Genomic DNA, 18410 nt, shown 5'->3' with positions numbered 1-18410 from the left:
ATTACTGGAGAGTCTGCCCGGCCGCGGGGGGCGCTATTACTGGAGAGTCTGCCCGGCCGTGGGGTTTTGGGGCTCACCCGCAAGTACCGACTGAGGTGGCGCTTTGCCTGTCGGGATTGCTATGGCGAACCGAACTGTGAAAGATGCTCATAGCATCCATGGAACCAACCCACAGTATTTGATCGAGAAAATTATCCGGACCCGCATCTATGAATCTAAGTACTGGAAGGAGGAATGTTTCGGGCTGACAGGTGAGAATGAAGACATACGGTCAAACACTGAGCTTCAGGACATAATTGTGGCTGGAGTCTGGGCCGCTAACTCCTTGTCTAGACAGTAAATGCTTTAGTATTCTCGGCTGGTAGCAGAATCTCGGTTACGGTAATGGCATTTCATATTCCTGTCCTCGTTTGAGTTCGCAGATATATTGCATATTGCGTTTTAGCTTATTTTGTAGTTTCTCTTGAGCGACAAAACCCACTAGCAAAAACAGAAGCTGCTGGAAAATCTTAACATCTGTGGTGTTGAGATGTGGTAGCATCTGTGGTGAGAAAGTAGAGTTAATGTTTCGGGTCCAGGGTCACTTCTTCATCATTCCACAGAATCCACTACTTGCTCTGTACCTTCACCTTGTCCATTCCATCCCTTTCATAACTTGTACTAGCTGATATTCGAACTTTCCTCAATTACATGACCTTTCAAAACTGCTGCTATCTGCCCCTCAAAAGTTTTAGTGTAGACCACCTGTACTCTCCTATTATTCCATTCCTTGTTTTTCTTCACAGCATGTATTAACTCACGCAACCTCATTAAATTACATCTCTCCAAATTCGGAGATGCCGGTGTTGGACTGGGGTGTACAAAGTTAAAAATCACACAACACCAGGTTATAGTCCAACAGGTTTAATTGGAAGCACACTAGCTTTCGGAGCGACGCTCCTTCATCAGGTTATTGTCTCTCCAAATGTTTGTCTGTTCTGCTTACCCATCTCTGCATATTTTTCTATTGATACCAAATAACCTCCATTCATGCTTCAGCAGAATTTTGAGACTGTGTTGTCATCCAGGAAGAAATGTTATCCAGTTTACTAACCCACCATCTCTCAAAATCTTCACATGGAACGAGATAATGTCCATGATATGAAGGTTGTTACTCTTGGCTAAGATTAAATAAATGAGAATGGAAGCATGTAAATGCAGACTTGCCTAGTTGGATGGTGATGAAGGAGGATGGTGTGGTCAGCCACATCTACAGAGAAATGAAGAGGAATATTTAGTATTTGTGGCAATCACTTAGGATGTTGTTTGTGACTTTGATAAAAGTCACTTTATATTGAGGTAAGAATGATTAGAGGGATTAATGTGCAGACTTCTGAGAAAGATACAACGGTTCAAGAGGCAACAGCACAGTCAAGGACTTTGAAAGAAAGGGAGTTTAGGGTGGTTTGTAGTTGGCAAAAAATAAGATTTAAAGGGTTTGTTGTTGATGCGAAGTATGCATTTGTGCAAAATTCCAGTTCATGCCAAACTTTGCACGCAACTACATTTAGTCTGTTCATTTTTACGCTTTCCTTGCTACAATAATACAAATCTGATGTGTAATGTTTCAAAAGTTCTCATTTTGTTTAAGTATGAAAGCAGATTGATTCAATTATAGATGTTCTATGCTGTATAAATATTGTAGTAAATGGATTTCTTTTTTGTTTCTTAGCGGAATTGGTTGTGGATAAAGCTATGGAACTGAAATATATTGGTGGCGTCTATGGTGGGAATATTAAACCATCACCATTCCTTTGTCTGACCCTTAAAATGCTTCAAATTCAGCCTGAAAAGGATATTATTGTTGAATTTATAAAGAATGAAGATTTTAAGTATGTATTATTTATAGAATCATATAATTTATAATTTTATCAATTCCAATGTTCATTGTCCATTTATAGACCAGACTGAGGGCACAGTGTTAAAGTATAAACAAATAGCCAGAGTTACTGGTTCTTTTTACTCTTTGGCGTTTCCTGTTGAAAAATGTACATATTGGGACTCTGAGAACAAAGACATGCATGGCTTTACAATTCTTGGTTGAATCATCTGCCTTGATATAAACGTGAAAAACACCAATTTCAATGGGGAAGCTACACATATAAAATTAACTCCTTCAGCATGATCCTTCAATAAAAAGGTGGGATAGTCCTATCCTTTCCTTACATATATGATGAAACTGCAGAAAGTGAAATTTGTTTCTTCATTATAATGAAAGGTAATTAATGACCATTGAATATTAGTTACCCTCCATAACATCAAAATGTCTTAAACCACTGCGCCTTACATTTGCAATTTTTGTCAAATGTTTTCTTGTGCATCCTTTATTAATGCATAGCCAAGTTCTTTGCTATCTGACAATATTAGATTTTAAAAAAATAAAGCAACTGCTTGCAAATTAAGTTTAATGCATTTTTTGTTGGTTTTCATCCCAGGTATGTTAGACTGTTGGGTGCATTGTACATGCGACTGACAGGTTCTGCCATTGATTGTTATAAATATCTGGAACCACTCTATAATGATTATCGCAAAGTGAAGAGGCAGAAGAGAGATGGAGGTAAAGTTGCTCTAACCACGAGTAAAAGTGAAACCTAATTGCTTTGCAGAATTGAGGGCCCTGTGGATGAAACTTTGAAAGATCCCTTGATAGAAGAAACAATACTTTGATCACTAATGATGGTTATAGATTTTCACAATTGTGATATTGCTTTAGTCACAACAGCTTAACATTGCAATAATTTCTAATCTCAGTTGACTCAAGTATTCACTCTCAGTAACAAAATTCAATTAACTTTTGATGGTTAAATCTTTGAAATTCATTACATTATCCTTGATGGATGTAAATTAAACCAGTCCAGAGGTCTAGTGTTTTGAGTCATGCTTGAGTCTTTTGTGTTAAGCCAATCTATTATTCTATTAAGTTAAAAATTAATGAAAGACTGTTAGGTAAACCACAAGAATATTGTTAGTAGAAGAAAAATAACGATATTGCATCAAACCTAACCAAATGGAGGTCTAATTCGAGATAATTTAATTTTCTTCCAAGCTGGTTAATCAGTTCTTAAATGGTCACCTTTTACTTATGAGTAATCTACAAATCAAAATGGATCTTTCATTTTTGATGTTTTATGGATCTTTCATTTTTGTTTTTATATTATCTCTTTTTTTCTCCTCAAGATTTTGAACTTATTCATGTGGATGAATTTATGGATGAGCTACTCCATGAAGAGCGAGTTTGTGATATTATCTTGCCCAGACTTCAGGTATAGATTTTTGGAAAGTGATATATTATATGTTTTCTTTCTCTAATTAATTGTATCTACCATTCAGAATTGACACCCCTGCACATCCTTCTCATTAATTGAAAAAGTATGCATGGGCAGATGTCGGGTGGGACGCTAGGCTATCATTCACCACTATCTTCCATCCCACAACATGATTAAATAACTTGCCAGCATTCACATTTTAGGCTCACATATAAAGGGTAGCTACCATCATAAGAAAGCAGAGGACTTTTGGTAGCCATGTAACCTGATGCACCAAGACTGCATCTGGATGTCCAAGAACTGGATATGTTAACTTGTCTTGCAATAAAATGCAGTTTATTTTCCTTGAGGTTAATGACTTTTTTAATGATGAAGGAATAGTTTGGAATGATGAAGGAATATTATGTGATACATACTTGATTCCTCAATGTATATCTTAACTCTTCACATTCAACTGTGCACACAATGTGTGCGAATGTTTATCGCTACAGTTATTTGATTTCCTATGGTTTAGCACTTTAACAGTCAAGATAAAGGGCATTCTTTAAATCCAGCAAGATTAGAGAGTGTAACAGAAGCACTGGACAAAGAGGCTATATCAGGAGGGGGAGTTTCTTGGTAAGGGTGGTATGGCATTGTTAATGAGGTATAAAAAAATACCTGGAGCCTAGAAATGATGTTTGTCAAGTGGCTGAACCAGAGGGTCTGGTAAGTACCTCATTGGGAGAGGGTTGTTATAACAATATATTAAATCTGAAAGTGCAGTCTTACAAACTATCACCTTAGTGAAGAAGTCTCTAAAAATGGTATTAATCACTCAGTATAGGTACAGTCAATATTGAAAGCTAACAGATATTGTGAACATCAGATTTTTAATCTACAAGGTGATGGGACAAACTGGTTTTATTGATGAGTATATTATCGAGGGGCACAGTTTGTAGAACTACGAGAGGGTGAAGACATCACATTAGTGAGTCACATAGAGATGTGCAGGCATGGAAACAGACCCTTCTGTCCAACCCGTCCATGCTGACCAGATATCCCAAACCAATCTAGTTCCACCTGCCAGCACCCAGCCCATATCCCTCCAAATCCTTCCTATTCATATACCCATCCAAATGCCTTCCATACTCATACCACCCTCTGTGTGAAAGAGTTGCCCCTTAGGTCTCTTTTATATCTTTCCCCTCTCACCCAAACCTATGCCCTGTAGTTCTGAACTCCCCAACACCAGGGAAAAGACTTTGCTTATTTACCCTATCCATGCCCCTCATAATTTTGTAAACCTCTATAAGGTCACCCCTCAGCCTCTGACGCTCCAGGGAAAACAGTCCCAGTCTGTTCAGCCTCTCCCCATTGCTCAAATCCTCCAACCCTGGCAACATCCTTGTAGATCTTTTCTGAACCCTTTCAAGTTTCACAACATCTTTCCAATAGGAAGGAGACCAGAATTGCACGCAATATTCCAACAGTGGCCTAACCAATGTCCTGTACAGCTGCAGCATGACCTCCCAATTCCTGAACTCAATACTCTGACCAACAAAGGAAAGCATACCAAACGCCGCCTTCACTATCCTATCTACCTGTGACTCCACTTTCAAGGAGCTCTGAACCTGCACTCCAAGATCTCTTTGTTCAGCAACACTCCCTAGGACCTTACCATTAAGTGTATAAGTCCTGCTAAGATTTGCTTTCGCAAAATGCAGCACCTCTCATTTATCTGAATTAAACTCCATCTGCCACTTCTCAGCCCATTGGCCCATCTGGTCTAGATCCTTTTGTAATCTGAGGTAACCCTCTTCGCTGTCCACTACACCTCCAATTTTGGTGTCATCTGCAAACTGTACCTCTTATGCTCGCATCCAAGTCATTTATGTAAATGACAAAAAGTAGAGGATCCAGCACCGATCCTTGTAGCACTCCACTGGTCACAGGCCTCCAGTCTGAAAAACAACACTTGCCACCACCCTCTGTCTTCTACCTTTGAGCCAGTTCTGTATTCAAATGTCTCGTTCTCCCTGCATTCTGTGACATCTAACCTTACTAATCCCACCTTGTCGAACGCCTTACTGAAGTCATATAGATCACATCTACTGCTCTGCCCTCATCAATCCTCTGTTATTTCTTCAAAAAACTCAATCAAGTTTGTGTGGCATGATTTCCCATGCACAAAGCCATGTTGACTATCCCTAGTCAGTCCTTGCCTTTCCAAGTACTTCCTTAATTACTTCCCTAACATTTTTCTTAATTGAGCTACAAGCTATTTATGATTTACATTCACTACTTAATATCTTGAGCAATTTTACATAGATCTTCTAACATAGTGAAACGAATCTTCAAAATATTAATCCATTCTCTTATCTCCTTGTAAGATCAATCTGATACTAACCTCATGTGTTAGGTTTGTTTTGTGCACTTGCTAGGTTATGACTACCACCAGTCTTTCTAATGAGAAAGCAGCCCTATGGTTTAGTAGGACTATGGTAACTTTATATTTGTTACAATAGTAGATCAGTAATTTGTCAACACTCTGGATACATCTTTCAATGGGAAAAGGCTCTGACACTGTTAATTTTTGTATAAAATATCAAGTTCACTTCCTGTTCAGAACAAGGAAGTTGTTTGGCACAAAGATACCAGTTGTACTGTTAAAAAATTTAAAGATTTTATCCTCTAAAATGAAAGTTAGGCTGGCATGTGTTATGGAAAGAATTTTGCGATTACCATTGTATTGCTGCTCTTGTCACCAATGGTAGAGGTCATGGAGCTGGCAGATGCTATCAGCATAACCATTGTAAGTTGCTACAGTGCATCATGTAAATATTGCAGATATGTGCATACATTGGTAATCAGGTTGAGTTCACGAGTCGGGGAACCAGTCAAAAACTCTTTTGTTCTGCAGAGTACCAAGTTTCTTGAGTATAGCAGATGTTTCTTCCATCCAGGTACGATGCAAGTATTCCATTACACTTCTTGCATGAGCCTTTATAGATAATGAGAAAACATTGGTGAACTTTGCAGTGGTGTCACTTTGGATGGCTTCCCTTGTCTGGCAGGGGCAAAAGTGAAGACTGTAGATGCTGGAGATCAGAGTCTAGGTTAGAGTGGTGCTGGAAAAGCACAGCAGGTTGGGCAGCATCGGAGGAGCAGGAAAATCACGTTTTGAGCAAAAGCCCTTCATCTCTTGTCTGGCACTTGAGTTATATGAATATATCTTACCATTGTGAACTCAAGACAGGATGCTGTCCAAGTCCTTCAAAGTGTCATTGATTGCTTTGTTGTCAGAGAGGTTGCTGATGGTGGTAAACACCGAAATCAATAGCAGACAACACCCTATTTGATCCCTTGTCGAGCTGAACATCATGGATGCAGTTGAAGATAATTTGTATAAAGAGGCTGCACTAAGACAGCTGACAGAATTGCTTGTGATTTTCTCCAATCAAATAACCTTTAAGTCTTGCTTTCAGTGTTTAGAAAGGGAAAAGGACATTGAGGGGGGAGGTCACAGGATTCCAAACCACATAGTAAATTGTTCGATTTATATCTGAAAAGCCCATAAACTAGAATTATGCAGGTAGAAATATAGTTCTAATGGTTTGCAAAAGTGCGACACTAGTTACATATTTTCAAGGTTTTACCTATACAAGAGTAAAAGAGTAACCCTTTGCCAAGTGAAATTGCTGCCTGCAGTATGAAAGTAAGTTGTTAACATATTCCTAATGTCCAATCAACATGTTCTGAATTTTGCAGCTACAAAGCTTTCATTGACCTTGAACTATTCACTGTCAGTGATGTAAATCTGCATTATCATGAGCTATTTTCTCTAGAAACGCTATGTGTTGGAAGAAGCAGAAATGCTGGATGCTCGAGTCAGTGCATTGGAGGAAGATATGGACGATGTAGACACAAGTGAAGATGAAGATGAGGATGATGATAAGGTTTATATACACCAAATGGTTTTATATTTAATTTAATATAATTTTATTTATTGTTTTTTAAAAATGTCTTCAACCTTCTTTCTAAGAGGAATAAATTTATTGTCCTATCGTGCACATTTTAAACATCTTTCAGGATGAATTGGTCCAAATAAGGCAAACTTCAGTCTTCCAGTATGTGTTGGTACTAATTAAAGATGTATACCTATCAAAATGACCAGTCACATTAATAACCCTAAACACCACACATCTGTTCTTAATAAACTGCATGTATTTCTGTCGATCCAGATTTTATTAAAGATAGGACTGATGTATTTAAGTATTTTTAATGTTCAAAACTATCATGAAACTTCCATAATTTAAGGTTTCAGTGCTGTTTTATTGAAATAAATGCTGATATGTTTTATTTTGAGGTAAAACTTTTTTTAGTATTCGATATATTTGAGGCGGTACTTTCCTTTTTATATTTATAAGTATTTTGAACAGCTTTTTTCATGCCTTCTTTCTCCATCCATATCTTATCACATATATCACCAAATTTAAATATTTCTTGAGTTTCTACTTGATCGTATATACAACTTAGGTAGACCTAGGCAGCTTCAGTTTTAGAATCACATTTTTTTGCATTATTTGTATAACAATGTAATTCTTCTGGGTGCAGAGACAGAGTTAATTTTGTGTTAGATGAACTCTGTAACTAAGTACTCAGGATGAACAGAAAAGTCTATTGTGTAACTGTCAATTTCTGCTCTTAATTTTCTGTACATTCTGTACAATAACCTCAAGGGTGACAGAGTTCCATCACCAGAGCCTCCACGACGCGGCTACCGTGATCTTGATCGGCCTCGAAGATCACCATCTCCACGATATCGAAGAAGTCGAAGCAAAACACCAAGACGGTAAGAAAACAGCTGAAGTTTTAAATTTCCAATGTTTGAAATAAAATACAATGTGGAAATTCACAACCAATAATCAGCATATGAAAAGAAAACAGATAGATTAGCATATCGGTTGTATTTTCAGCATGTTATGTTTTTATGTCTGATATGCAGCATTTTAAATTTCTTTAGTCCTTGTTTTCCACAAGTGGAAGAATTAATGACAATAATTCATTTCACAACTGGCTATTGTGATAAATCTCTCCTTTTAAGTTAGGTTTCATTGTTTTTTAGAGTTTAACAGCAGTGTGTTAATGTGTGCAGCTGCAGCAATTAATCATAACTTTGAGAAAAGAGACCAACTTTAACTAAAATTACACTTAAAGTACAAAGTACTTTTTTAATCAAAGGAAATGTTAAAAAGTCATAACTTCTTTCTTTCTTTCATATTTTACAGACGAAGCAGATCCCCTAAGCGAAGAAGGTATGGTGATTTCTCATTTCTAGGTATTTTCAGCAACTGAGTATCCATTGTTTTAATTTTCATTTTGCATCTTTGTTTTACTGAAGCCCATCGCCACGTCGTGAAAGACATCGCAGCAAAAGTCCTAGACGTCATCGTAGTCGGTCTAGAGATCGACGTCACAGATCACGATCCAAATCGCCTGGTACTTTATATTTAAACTTCAGTTTGACAACTTGCTTTTTATACTTTCAAGATTGGATGCTTATATGCAGTCTGTACATTTGATGGCTGATATCTGCAATGAAGCCTGTAAAAGGAATTGATTTCCTGTGCTGTCCTTTCTAATTTGTGCTGATTGATGTTGGACAACCTTTTAAAGACAAACTTTGTGATTGGCTTACATCTTATATTGGAATTTAAAGAAAATGTAAACATGTTGTCTTTGGAGTTCTTTGCTAATGAAATCCAAAATTTGATCAGGACAGCTTATAACTAAAAAGATTTAAAAGAAAGGTTGACCAATATTGTAAGAGGGAGTTTAAATCATTGAGAAAAAAAGGTAAAGTGGGGCAATCTGAAGAGGAAAATTTCCCAATACGTACTGAATGCTTGAACGGTCAAAGAGGGAAAGAAATATGTGGAAAATTGTCACATCAAAGAAATTCAAACTGGAATTACAAACCTTTCTGAGTCCAAGAAACAAAATTGACATTCAAGATTCACTGATGAGATACAAAGCCACTGTGTGACTTGATGTGACATAATTCTAAAAATTTTATTTGCTAAACTCAAATAATCTTTAAGAGAAATTAGTTAACTATGAAAGAGCAATTTAATGTTACCATATATACTATCTGTTTAGTGTCTCAGATGCTTTATGTGTCTGTATTGACCATACAAATTAAATACCTCCAAATTATTTGTGCTTGAGATTAAAGAATCACAGCTTGTGTAAGTGTGTGGTACTTATGTTACAGGCCAGCAATAATAGAACATGAGTTAGCGAGATTTGAGAAGATTTGTAGCTCAGGTTGAGGTTCTGGATGTAGGTTTGCTCACTGAGCTAGAAGGTTCATTCCAGATGTTTCGTCACCCTACTAGGTAACGTCTTCAGTGGGCTTCCGGGCGAAGCACTGCTGATGATTCCTGCTTTCTATTTATATGTTGGATTTATTTGGGTTGGCGATGTCATTTCCTGTTCTTTTTCTTGGAGGGGGTGTGAATGGAGTTTAACTCGATGTGTTTGTTCATAGAGTTCTGCGGGAATGCCATGCTTCTAGGAATTCTTGTGTGTGTCTCTGTTTGGCTTGTCCTAGGATGGATGTGTTGTCCCAGTCAAAGTGGTGCCCTTCCTTTTCTGTATGCAAGAATACTAGTGAGAGAGGGTCATGTCGTTTCGTGGCTAGTTGATGCTTATGTATCCTGGTGGCTAGTTTTCTGTCTGTTTGTCCAATGTTGTGTTTGTTACACTTACATTAGTTTTGCTTGTTGTCTGTATAGGGTCTTTCAAGTTCATTAGCTGCTGTTCAATTACAAAATACCATGCAAGAAAACTAGCCACCAGGATACATGAACATCAACTAGCCACGAAATGATATGACCCTCTCTCACTAGTATCCCAACATACAGATAAAGAAGGACACCACTTCAACTGGGACAATACATCAACCTAGGACAAGCCAAACAGAGACACGTTCGAGAATTCCTAGAAGCATGGCATTCCAACCAGAACTCTATCAACAGACACATCGAGTTAGACCCCATCTACTACCCCTGAGAAAAAGAACAAGAAATGACATCACCAACCCAAACATATAAATAGAAAGCAGGATTCATCAGTAGTGCTTCGCCTGGAGGCCCTCTGAAGATGTTACCTAGAAGGGTGACGAAACGTCTGGAAATGAACCTTCCAGCTCAGTGAGCAAACGTACATCCAGAACATGAGTTCATATCCCACCTTGGCAGTTTTAAATTATAGCATTATACAGTATAGTAGAGGCCCTTTGGCCAATTAAGTCTGCATTGACAAAACTACTCAATCTATGCTAGTCCCACTTTTCAGCTCTTGCACCATAGTCTTGAATGTTACGACATTTCAAGTGTTCATCCTTTTTAAGATTATGAAGTTTCCCATCTCAACTACCCTCCCAGTCAGTGTGTTCCAGATTCCTACCACCCTCTGGGTGAAACTATTTTTCCTCGAACCCTCTCTAAACCTCCTGCCTTTCACCTTAAAATTATGCCCCCTTGTTATTGACCTTTCAACTAAGACACACAGCTGCTTTCTATCCACCCTATCCATCTTCTTCGTAATATTATAAACGTCAAAGAGGTCCCTTTTCGGCTTTGAAGAAAACAACCTGAGCTTATCCAATCTCTCTTCATAGCTAAACTGCTCCACCCCAGGCATCATGCTGATGAATCTTTTCTGTACCTCCTCTAGTGCAATCACACCTTACATGTTGTAACCTTTAATCTATGCCATACTGATAAAGGAAAATAGTCCATAAGTGTTCCTGACCATCCATTAACCTGTCCTGACCCCTTAAAGGATTTGTGAACAAGCATCCAGAGATCACTGTCTTCTTCTAAGCTTCCTAGTCCCCTGCCATTCGTTGAGTACACCGTTGTTTTGTTACTTCTTCATTAGTGCACCACCCTCACACTTTTCAGAGTTAAATTTCATCTGCCACTGATCTGCCCATCTGATCAACCCGTGTATATCCTTCTGTAATCTAAGACCTTCTTCCTTACTGTCAACCACTCAGTCAATCTTCATATCATCCTCAAACCAAGTTATCATTCTCCACATTTTCTTCAATGTTGTTTGTATATATCACAAGCAATAAGGGTCCCACAACTGATCCCTGTAGTATACTGCTACACACCGGACTCCAGTACACAAATAGCCTTCTAACACCACCCTGTTTTCTACTACCAAACCAATTTTGGATCCAACTTGCCAAGTTAACCCGGATTCCATACCTTCTCATGTACACGTCTGATTATGAAAAACTCAACCAAAGTTTTTGGCGTGACCTCCCTCTGACAAAGCCTTTCTGACTATTCTTGATTAAATCCTACCTCTCTAAGTAAAGATTAATTCTCTGCTTCAGAATTTTCTGTCATTGCTTCACTGTCGATGGTGTGACACTTACTGGTCTGAATGTGTAAACTAGTGGAGAAAGAAATGACTTCAAAGCTAGCAATGGTTGATTATAAGAATAGTACAGTAATTTCCTTTCTGGTAAGGCATTGGCTACCTTCATCTGGTGTGCAGGTGCTGGTGTTGGACTAGGGTGGACAAGGTCAGAAGTCACACAACACCAGGTTATTGTTCAAAAGGTTTATTTGAATTTACAGACTTTTGGAGTGCTGCTCCTTTGTCATGTGAAGTGAAGAGAAGCACACAAGCACAGAATTTACAAGGAGAGAAATCAAAAGACCATAGAAGTGGTGTGAGTGGAGTCTCGACAGGCTGAATAATAAGTCTCTGCAGGTTATCAAAAGTGTCAGATACTATGAGTAAAGTGTCAACAGCTGAACAGCAAGTGAAAGGATGATCGATTAATTGAGGCAGAGAAATAATTACAAAAAAATTAAACTAAGGTACTGCAGACAATTCAAATGGCTAGAATAACATGATAGATGTATGAGTTGTATTCTGAGGGTCTAACCAAAGTAACCAGTAATCTAAAACTGCAAACTAATTAAGGTAGGGAGACCATAACAAATTATCAAGGTGATAGTGTCAAAACACGACAGTAAGGAAGATTTTACAGATACAGAACAGTATGGCAGGGTTACATATAACGCAACATGACTACAAGCTCACAGTTGAGGCCATCTTCATGGGTTTGTAACCCTGACATACTATTCTGTATCTGTAAATTCTTCCTTACTGTCATTTTTTGACACTATCACCTTGATAACTTATTATGATCTCTCTACCTTAATTTAGTTTGTACAGTTTGGATTGCTTGTTGTTTTGTTTAGACCTTCAGCATGCAACTCTTACACCTATCATGTTATTCCACTTACTTGGTTTGTCTCCAACACCACCTTATTTTTAATTTTTTATAATTATATCTCTGCCTCAATTGGTTGGATTTTCGATCATCCTTTCACTTGCTATTCAGCTGTTGACACTTTACTCACACTGTCTGACACTTTTGATCACCTACAGAGACTTATTATTCAGCCTGTCGACACTACGCTCACACCACTTGTATGACCTTTTGATCTCTCTGCTTATAAGTTCTGTGCCTGTGTGCTTTGCTTCACTTCACCTCATGAAGGAGTAGCACTCTGAAAGCTTGTGATTTCAAATAAACTTGTTGGACTATAACCTGGTGTTGTGTGACTTTTGACTTTATTTAGTGTGGCCTCTATGTTACTCCAGTTCGACACCAACGAGGTTGATTCTTAACTGCACTCTGAAGTGACCTTGGGGATATATCTTAATATTGTAGGTTAGTTTCCATTTTTCAAGGAGAAGAATGTGTTTCGGTGCTAGGAGCAGAAGAGAGGCTGTTTGCCATTTAATGTATGTTTAAATGACTCATACTTATTACATTTTTCAAATAGGTCATCACAGAAGCCACAGACACAGAAGTCATTCTAAATCACCTGAAAGGTATTATTAGTTTCAGGCATTTTTTCTTATTAATTCCTATAGAATGATTGATTGCATTGTTTCTAATAACTTTCATACTGTATATTTAGATCAAAGAAGAGTCACAAGAAGAGTCGAAGAGGAAATGAGTGAAGTTCTATCTAACCACAATTACACATTTCCATTGCATCTCAACACCTGTTTGTAGATATAATTCAAATATCTTTGTTTCATGTTGACAAGTTTTTGTACTTTTTTGTTATGATTTTGAGATGCTATTTGCAACAATTCCATTTGACATATGAATTGCATCATAAAGCAGTTCTACAGCTTTTGGGTTTGGGCAGAAGATTAATATTTCTGCTATTGTCTTGTGAATAGGAAGAAAATGTTATTGAGTGATTTCTAAAGTAACTTTACAGTTTTTATTAGTGATTTTAGGTGATGTTTTGGTTATGAAATCTTAAGCAAGTTCATTGTTTCTTTAGTATATTTAGTATACCTGATTATTAAAAGTAATGGTTATACAAAGGCTCACTTGAGACACGGTATATTCTATTCTCATGTCTACAAATGTTAAATGTCAAAGTTCAGACAGTTTTGAAAACAAAGAACAAACACTGTGCAAAATATTGATGCCATTAATGTACTGTGTACTAAAGCACATTAACAATTGTGAGGACTAGTTGACCAGTCACAATACAGTTGTTTCTCATTGGAAAAATGCAGATTGAGAAAACAAAGAAAACCTCTTATTTCTCTCTTGGGATATCAGAAGAAAATTTGTGATTTAGTTAACTGACAAATCAAAACTTTTTGTCGATGTATGAATATCAAACCTGTCCTAATGGCCACCTTTATATATTGAACAATGAGTAAAGTCAGCAAATAAGTGATCATTTAAAATTTGAAACTGTTTTGTTCCTTTTTATTGTCTTATTTTGTCTCCATTTGCAGGGGAATGTTTTTCCTACTCAAGAAAATATCTACAGTTTTCCAGAGTTTTATCAAAGTCTTTTTAAACAGTGGAAGTGCATTGCCTCCCTCTAATAGTCTGCCCTAGCCTGAAGAATGGCAGTAACATTCTCCATCTTAATAAATCAGTATACAAAGATTTGAGAAAAAAAACATTTTTACAGAGCATGATCATTGGGTAAACTGATGCACTTTACGGTAATTTAAATACTTTAAAGTCCTAGGACCTGTTTCAGTGGCCAGAAAATGGAAACTAATTTACACACGGTGAGCTCCCACAATCATCAATAATACAATTATCAAATGTTTGCAATGGTATTGGCTGAGCAGCCTTTTCTCTTCAAAATAGTGTAATGGGAACTTTCATATTTTCCTTAGGCAAGAGAAGGATCCTGTGTATAATGTTTCATCTGAAAGACAGCATCTGTGACAAGATAATGCTCCCTGAGCAGTTTACTGGAGTATCTAGATTGTGTTCAGATCTCTATAATGAGAGTTAACTACATGACATTCTTCAGATTGATAGAAGAAAAGAAGTGGAAAGAACTCAGCTGGCCTACAAAACCAGTCCCATGCAGTCCTATTAGAATTAAATATCGTGATGCTAATGGCGGCCAAGGGAGACAGAAAATAAACTTGTAAAAGCGTACACAAACTCAGGGAAATAGTTTTCTTGGCAGTTCCTATCCAACCCCTTCTAATATCCTTGTGGTAGGATTTTGTGTCTGTCTGTAACTACGTTGGCAATGAAGTGCTTTGAAGTTGTGAAGATTCTTTGTAGATTTAAGTTTGTACTCAAACTCTAATAATAAATATGCAATAACAGAACAATTGAGGTGTGAGTGACTGCCTTTTGACATTAAGGCAACAGTGGCAGCAAATTGCAAAACTGGAGTCCGTGAAAGTCAGGAGGGAAACTCCCTGCAGAGTGCAGTCATTCCTAGCCAAAGAAAGATGATGGTGGTTGTTGGAGGCCTATCACCTATGTCTAAGTGCATCACTGCAGGAATTCCTAAGACACAATTTCCCCAGTTGCTTTATCAATAACTGTCCCATGATCATAGTGGGGATATAAGCTGATGATTGTGCACTGCTCACACTATTTGTGATGGCTCAATACTGATGTAATGTGTGTCTAAAATCTGGACAATATCCTGGCTTGAGCTGCAGTCAATAAAATTCACGGCACATGAGTGCCAGACAATGACCAACTCCGATAAATGAGAATCTAACCATTGCCACTTGATATTTAATGGTATTATGTCTGGGACTCCCTAATAGCACCATGGATGTCTCTACACTTTGATGAAGGCAGTTCACAACCACTTTGTCCAGAGCAATTAGCGATAATTATTAAATGCTAGCCCAGCCAGTGATGCTCGCATCCCATTTGCAAAATAGAAAAACTGTTGAATGTGGTACAAGAGTATATGAAATGAATCTGCTGTGACATAATTTGTTTTTACAGTAAATTTGATGTATGTTATTAGAATAACATGAATTAGGTTGAAGTAGTGGAATTTTTAGTGACCATAATCTATGCTATTAGAAATCTGGTGTATGTATGTGGCCTCCCCTTTCTTTCATTGTCTGCATTTGTGTAAATAATGCATCATGAGTCTTCATTTTCATCTTGTTACAATATCAAGAGTGTTGTGATAAATAAGGTCGAAGATTTAGTAATAATGGAAGTACCCATTCAAAACAAAAAAAAGGAAACCTAACCTTGTGACTAATGCAGTTTAAATCATTTATTAAAATTTCCAAAATAATTCCACTTGTATTTGAGTTCCTTAATCAATTTTAGATGATTGATACATAAAATAACAAAGTGCTGCAATTTTGCATCAGATACTACACCAAACTTTACAGTTGTCTCAATTTTTAAGGAAGCCTTTCATAATCTACAACTTATCCCCTCCACCTTGTATGTGCTAAGCATCAGACTGAAATTCAGAATGTGGCTGTCTTTTTAGCTTTGCTGCTGTGTTTGTTTTGGAAAGACTTTTTTCTTCTAGGTTTTAATTACCATTAAATCACACATTACTAAAAAAAAAGTAATACATCCTGCAGCATCAGTAGACAGAGAAACAGATTTAATACTGTTACGAACAGAGTCAATGACCTTTCATTAGATCTTCATGATAGTTGCCACCTTCTATCAACACAACATTCTCTGTTGAACTGCTATTCTAACACCTGATCTGCATCTGTGCATTTAACATGTTCTGGGGAACTGGATATTGTTGTTTGTAGTCAATTTTCCAATTTTCTCAACGCTGCTTCAGGCCAACCTTCACCTCGTATCTGCTGATACTCTGTGCCTTTAGGCTAACAAAGCCACATTACTTCAAGGTTTCTCAATCTTCACTCTGGTCCTGGCTAAGCACCTTTCTCTCTAGATTATATCCTACTTTGCTCTAGGAGACTCAATACCACCTAGTATGACTGTATTGCATAAAGCTGCTAATCACGAATGTAACTTTCTGGATCTTATGATGGAAAATATTGTAAATTGTCACCTTCTCGTATTGTCTCCCTCCTTTAAAATTTACTATCCTATCTTAGAACTCCCACCATTATAAACTACTGCACAATTTCCAGTTTCTCATTCCTTGGAGTTTTGTCAGTTTCCAAGTCTGGGCCCTTTGTTTATGCTATTGCATATTTGAGTTTCTGCAACAAAGTTTCCATTTTTCATGAAGTAGTAATATGTTATTAATATTACCTTAATCCGTCCAAATTACATTCTAGTGAACAACGACTGTTGTGTCTCAAACTTCAGCTTTTGACATCATGATGTTCCAGTGCCTCTTGTCTAATGTCTAACATGGTTTCACACTTAACTGTTAATGTTAGTAGTAGTCATTCAGAATCGAGAATGATGTCTCACAAGCTGGCTGAGTCTTCAGATGACTTGAGGAGCCCCATTATGGATCCACTTTTTTTTCTGCAAAAGAGGTACATTGAGTGAATGAAATGGATTCCTTCATCCTCTGCTTCCACCATTCCACCTCATGGTCAATTCACTGAAATTTGAATTGGTTTCTGCTGTGAGAGATCAAGAGGTGCCATGCTGAATAGCTGACAGCTTTCTCCTCCAGTTGGTGATGTTAATGCCTCTGTGTTTTAGGATAACCTTAAGGGTATTATTGCATCTACTTTCAGCCACCCTTTGGTGTTGCCAGTGACAAGTGGGAGAAGGGAACTAAGGGAGGTGGATTTTGGGTATCCAAACGCAATGACCATCAATTGGAGTTGGTTCTTCAGGAGCAAGACTTCAATATCAGTATGTACACCTTCATGGAGGATGCTGAATTTGATCTGGTAGTTTTCTATCTAATGTACAGGATTTGATATAGGTATCATTGGTGGAAGATTTCAAGGGTGCTGATGTGACACTGGTAACCAATAAAGTTTTACTGCAGTAAAGGTGGGTGGTCAATGCAATAGCCTATAGACCAAGTCCTTTGTTGACATCCATTGCAGCTTGAGTAAGGTAGTGCTGGCACAATTGACAGTGCTGGCCTTCATTAATGGTTGTCCCTTGGGAGATGTGATTGGCAAAATATGGGAAATTCTGCACATATTCCAGAGCATTCATCTATGTAAATGATGCAGGGGATGTTCTACTGGCCAGGGAAAGTTGGAGACCTTCCCATCTTGACAATAATGGATGCTGACATTGGTTAATTGGTCATTTCAGATGAGGTGGATTATATTGCTCAGGTAGATAGAACATAGAACAGTACAGCACAGAACAGGTCCTTCAGCCCATGATGTTGTGCCAACCATTGATCCTCATGTGAGGTAAACCTAATGTACGAACTCTCAAATTTCTGTGAGCATATGCATGTCCAGCAGTCTCTTAAATATCCCTAATGATCTCGCTTCCACAATTGCTGCTGGCAATACATTCCATGCTCTCACAACTCTCTGCGTAAAGAACCCGCCTCTGACATCCCCTTTATACTTACCACCAAACAGCTTAAAACTATGACCCCTCGTGTTAACAATTTCTGCCCTGGGAAAAAGCTTCTGGCTATCAACTCTCTCTGTGCCTTTCATAATCTTGTACACCTCAATTGGGTCCCCTCTCTTCCTTCTTTTTTCCAATGAAAAAAGTCCGAGCTCAGTCAACCTCTCTTCGTAAAATAAGCCCTCCATTCCAGGCAGCATCCTGGTAAAGCTCCTCTGAACCCTCTCCATAGCATCCACATTTTTCCTATAATAGGG

The 18410-nt window shown here is 37.8% G+C and overlaps 1 protein-coding gene across 1 annotated transcript; it reads left to right on the top strand.

Moving 5' to 3' along the window:
* Positions 1 to 39: 39 nt before the first annotated feature.
* On the top strand, positions 40 to 14105 carry prpf38a (pre-mRNA processing factor 38A). Its single transcript, XM_043699184.1, has 10 exons — positions 40 to 251; positions 1712 to 1871; positions 2475 to 2596; positions 3217 to 3302; positions 7133 to 7243; positions 8027 to 8139; positions 8576 to 8602; positions 8689 to 8786; positions 13172 to 13220; positions 13310 to 14105. Exons 1-10 carry the CDS (start codon positions 122 to 124, stop codon positions 13350 to 13352), a joined length of 939 nt encoding a protein of 312 aa, XP_043555119.1. The 5' UTR covers positions 40 to 121; the 3' UTR covers positions 13353 to 14105.
* The last annotated feature ends 4305 nt before the right edge of the window (positions 14106 to 18410 follow it).

Source organism: Chiloscyllium plagiosum, chromosome 11, assembly GCF_004010195.1.
Source record: "Chiloscyllium plagiosum isolate BGI_BamShark_2017 chromosome 11, ASM401019v2, whole genome shotgun sequence".
Classification (NCBI taxonomy): Eukaryota; Metazoa; Chordata; class Chondrichthyes; order Orectolobiformes; family Hemiscylliidae; genus Chiloscyllium; species Chiloscyllium plagiosum.
The sequence above is the reverse complement of the archived record's forward strand: the minus strand, read 5'-3'. Positions and strand labels throughout refer to the sequence as shown.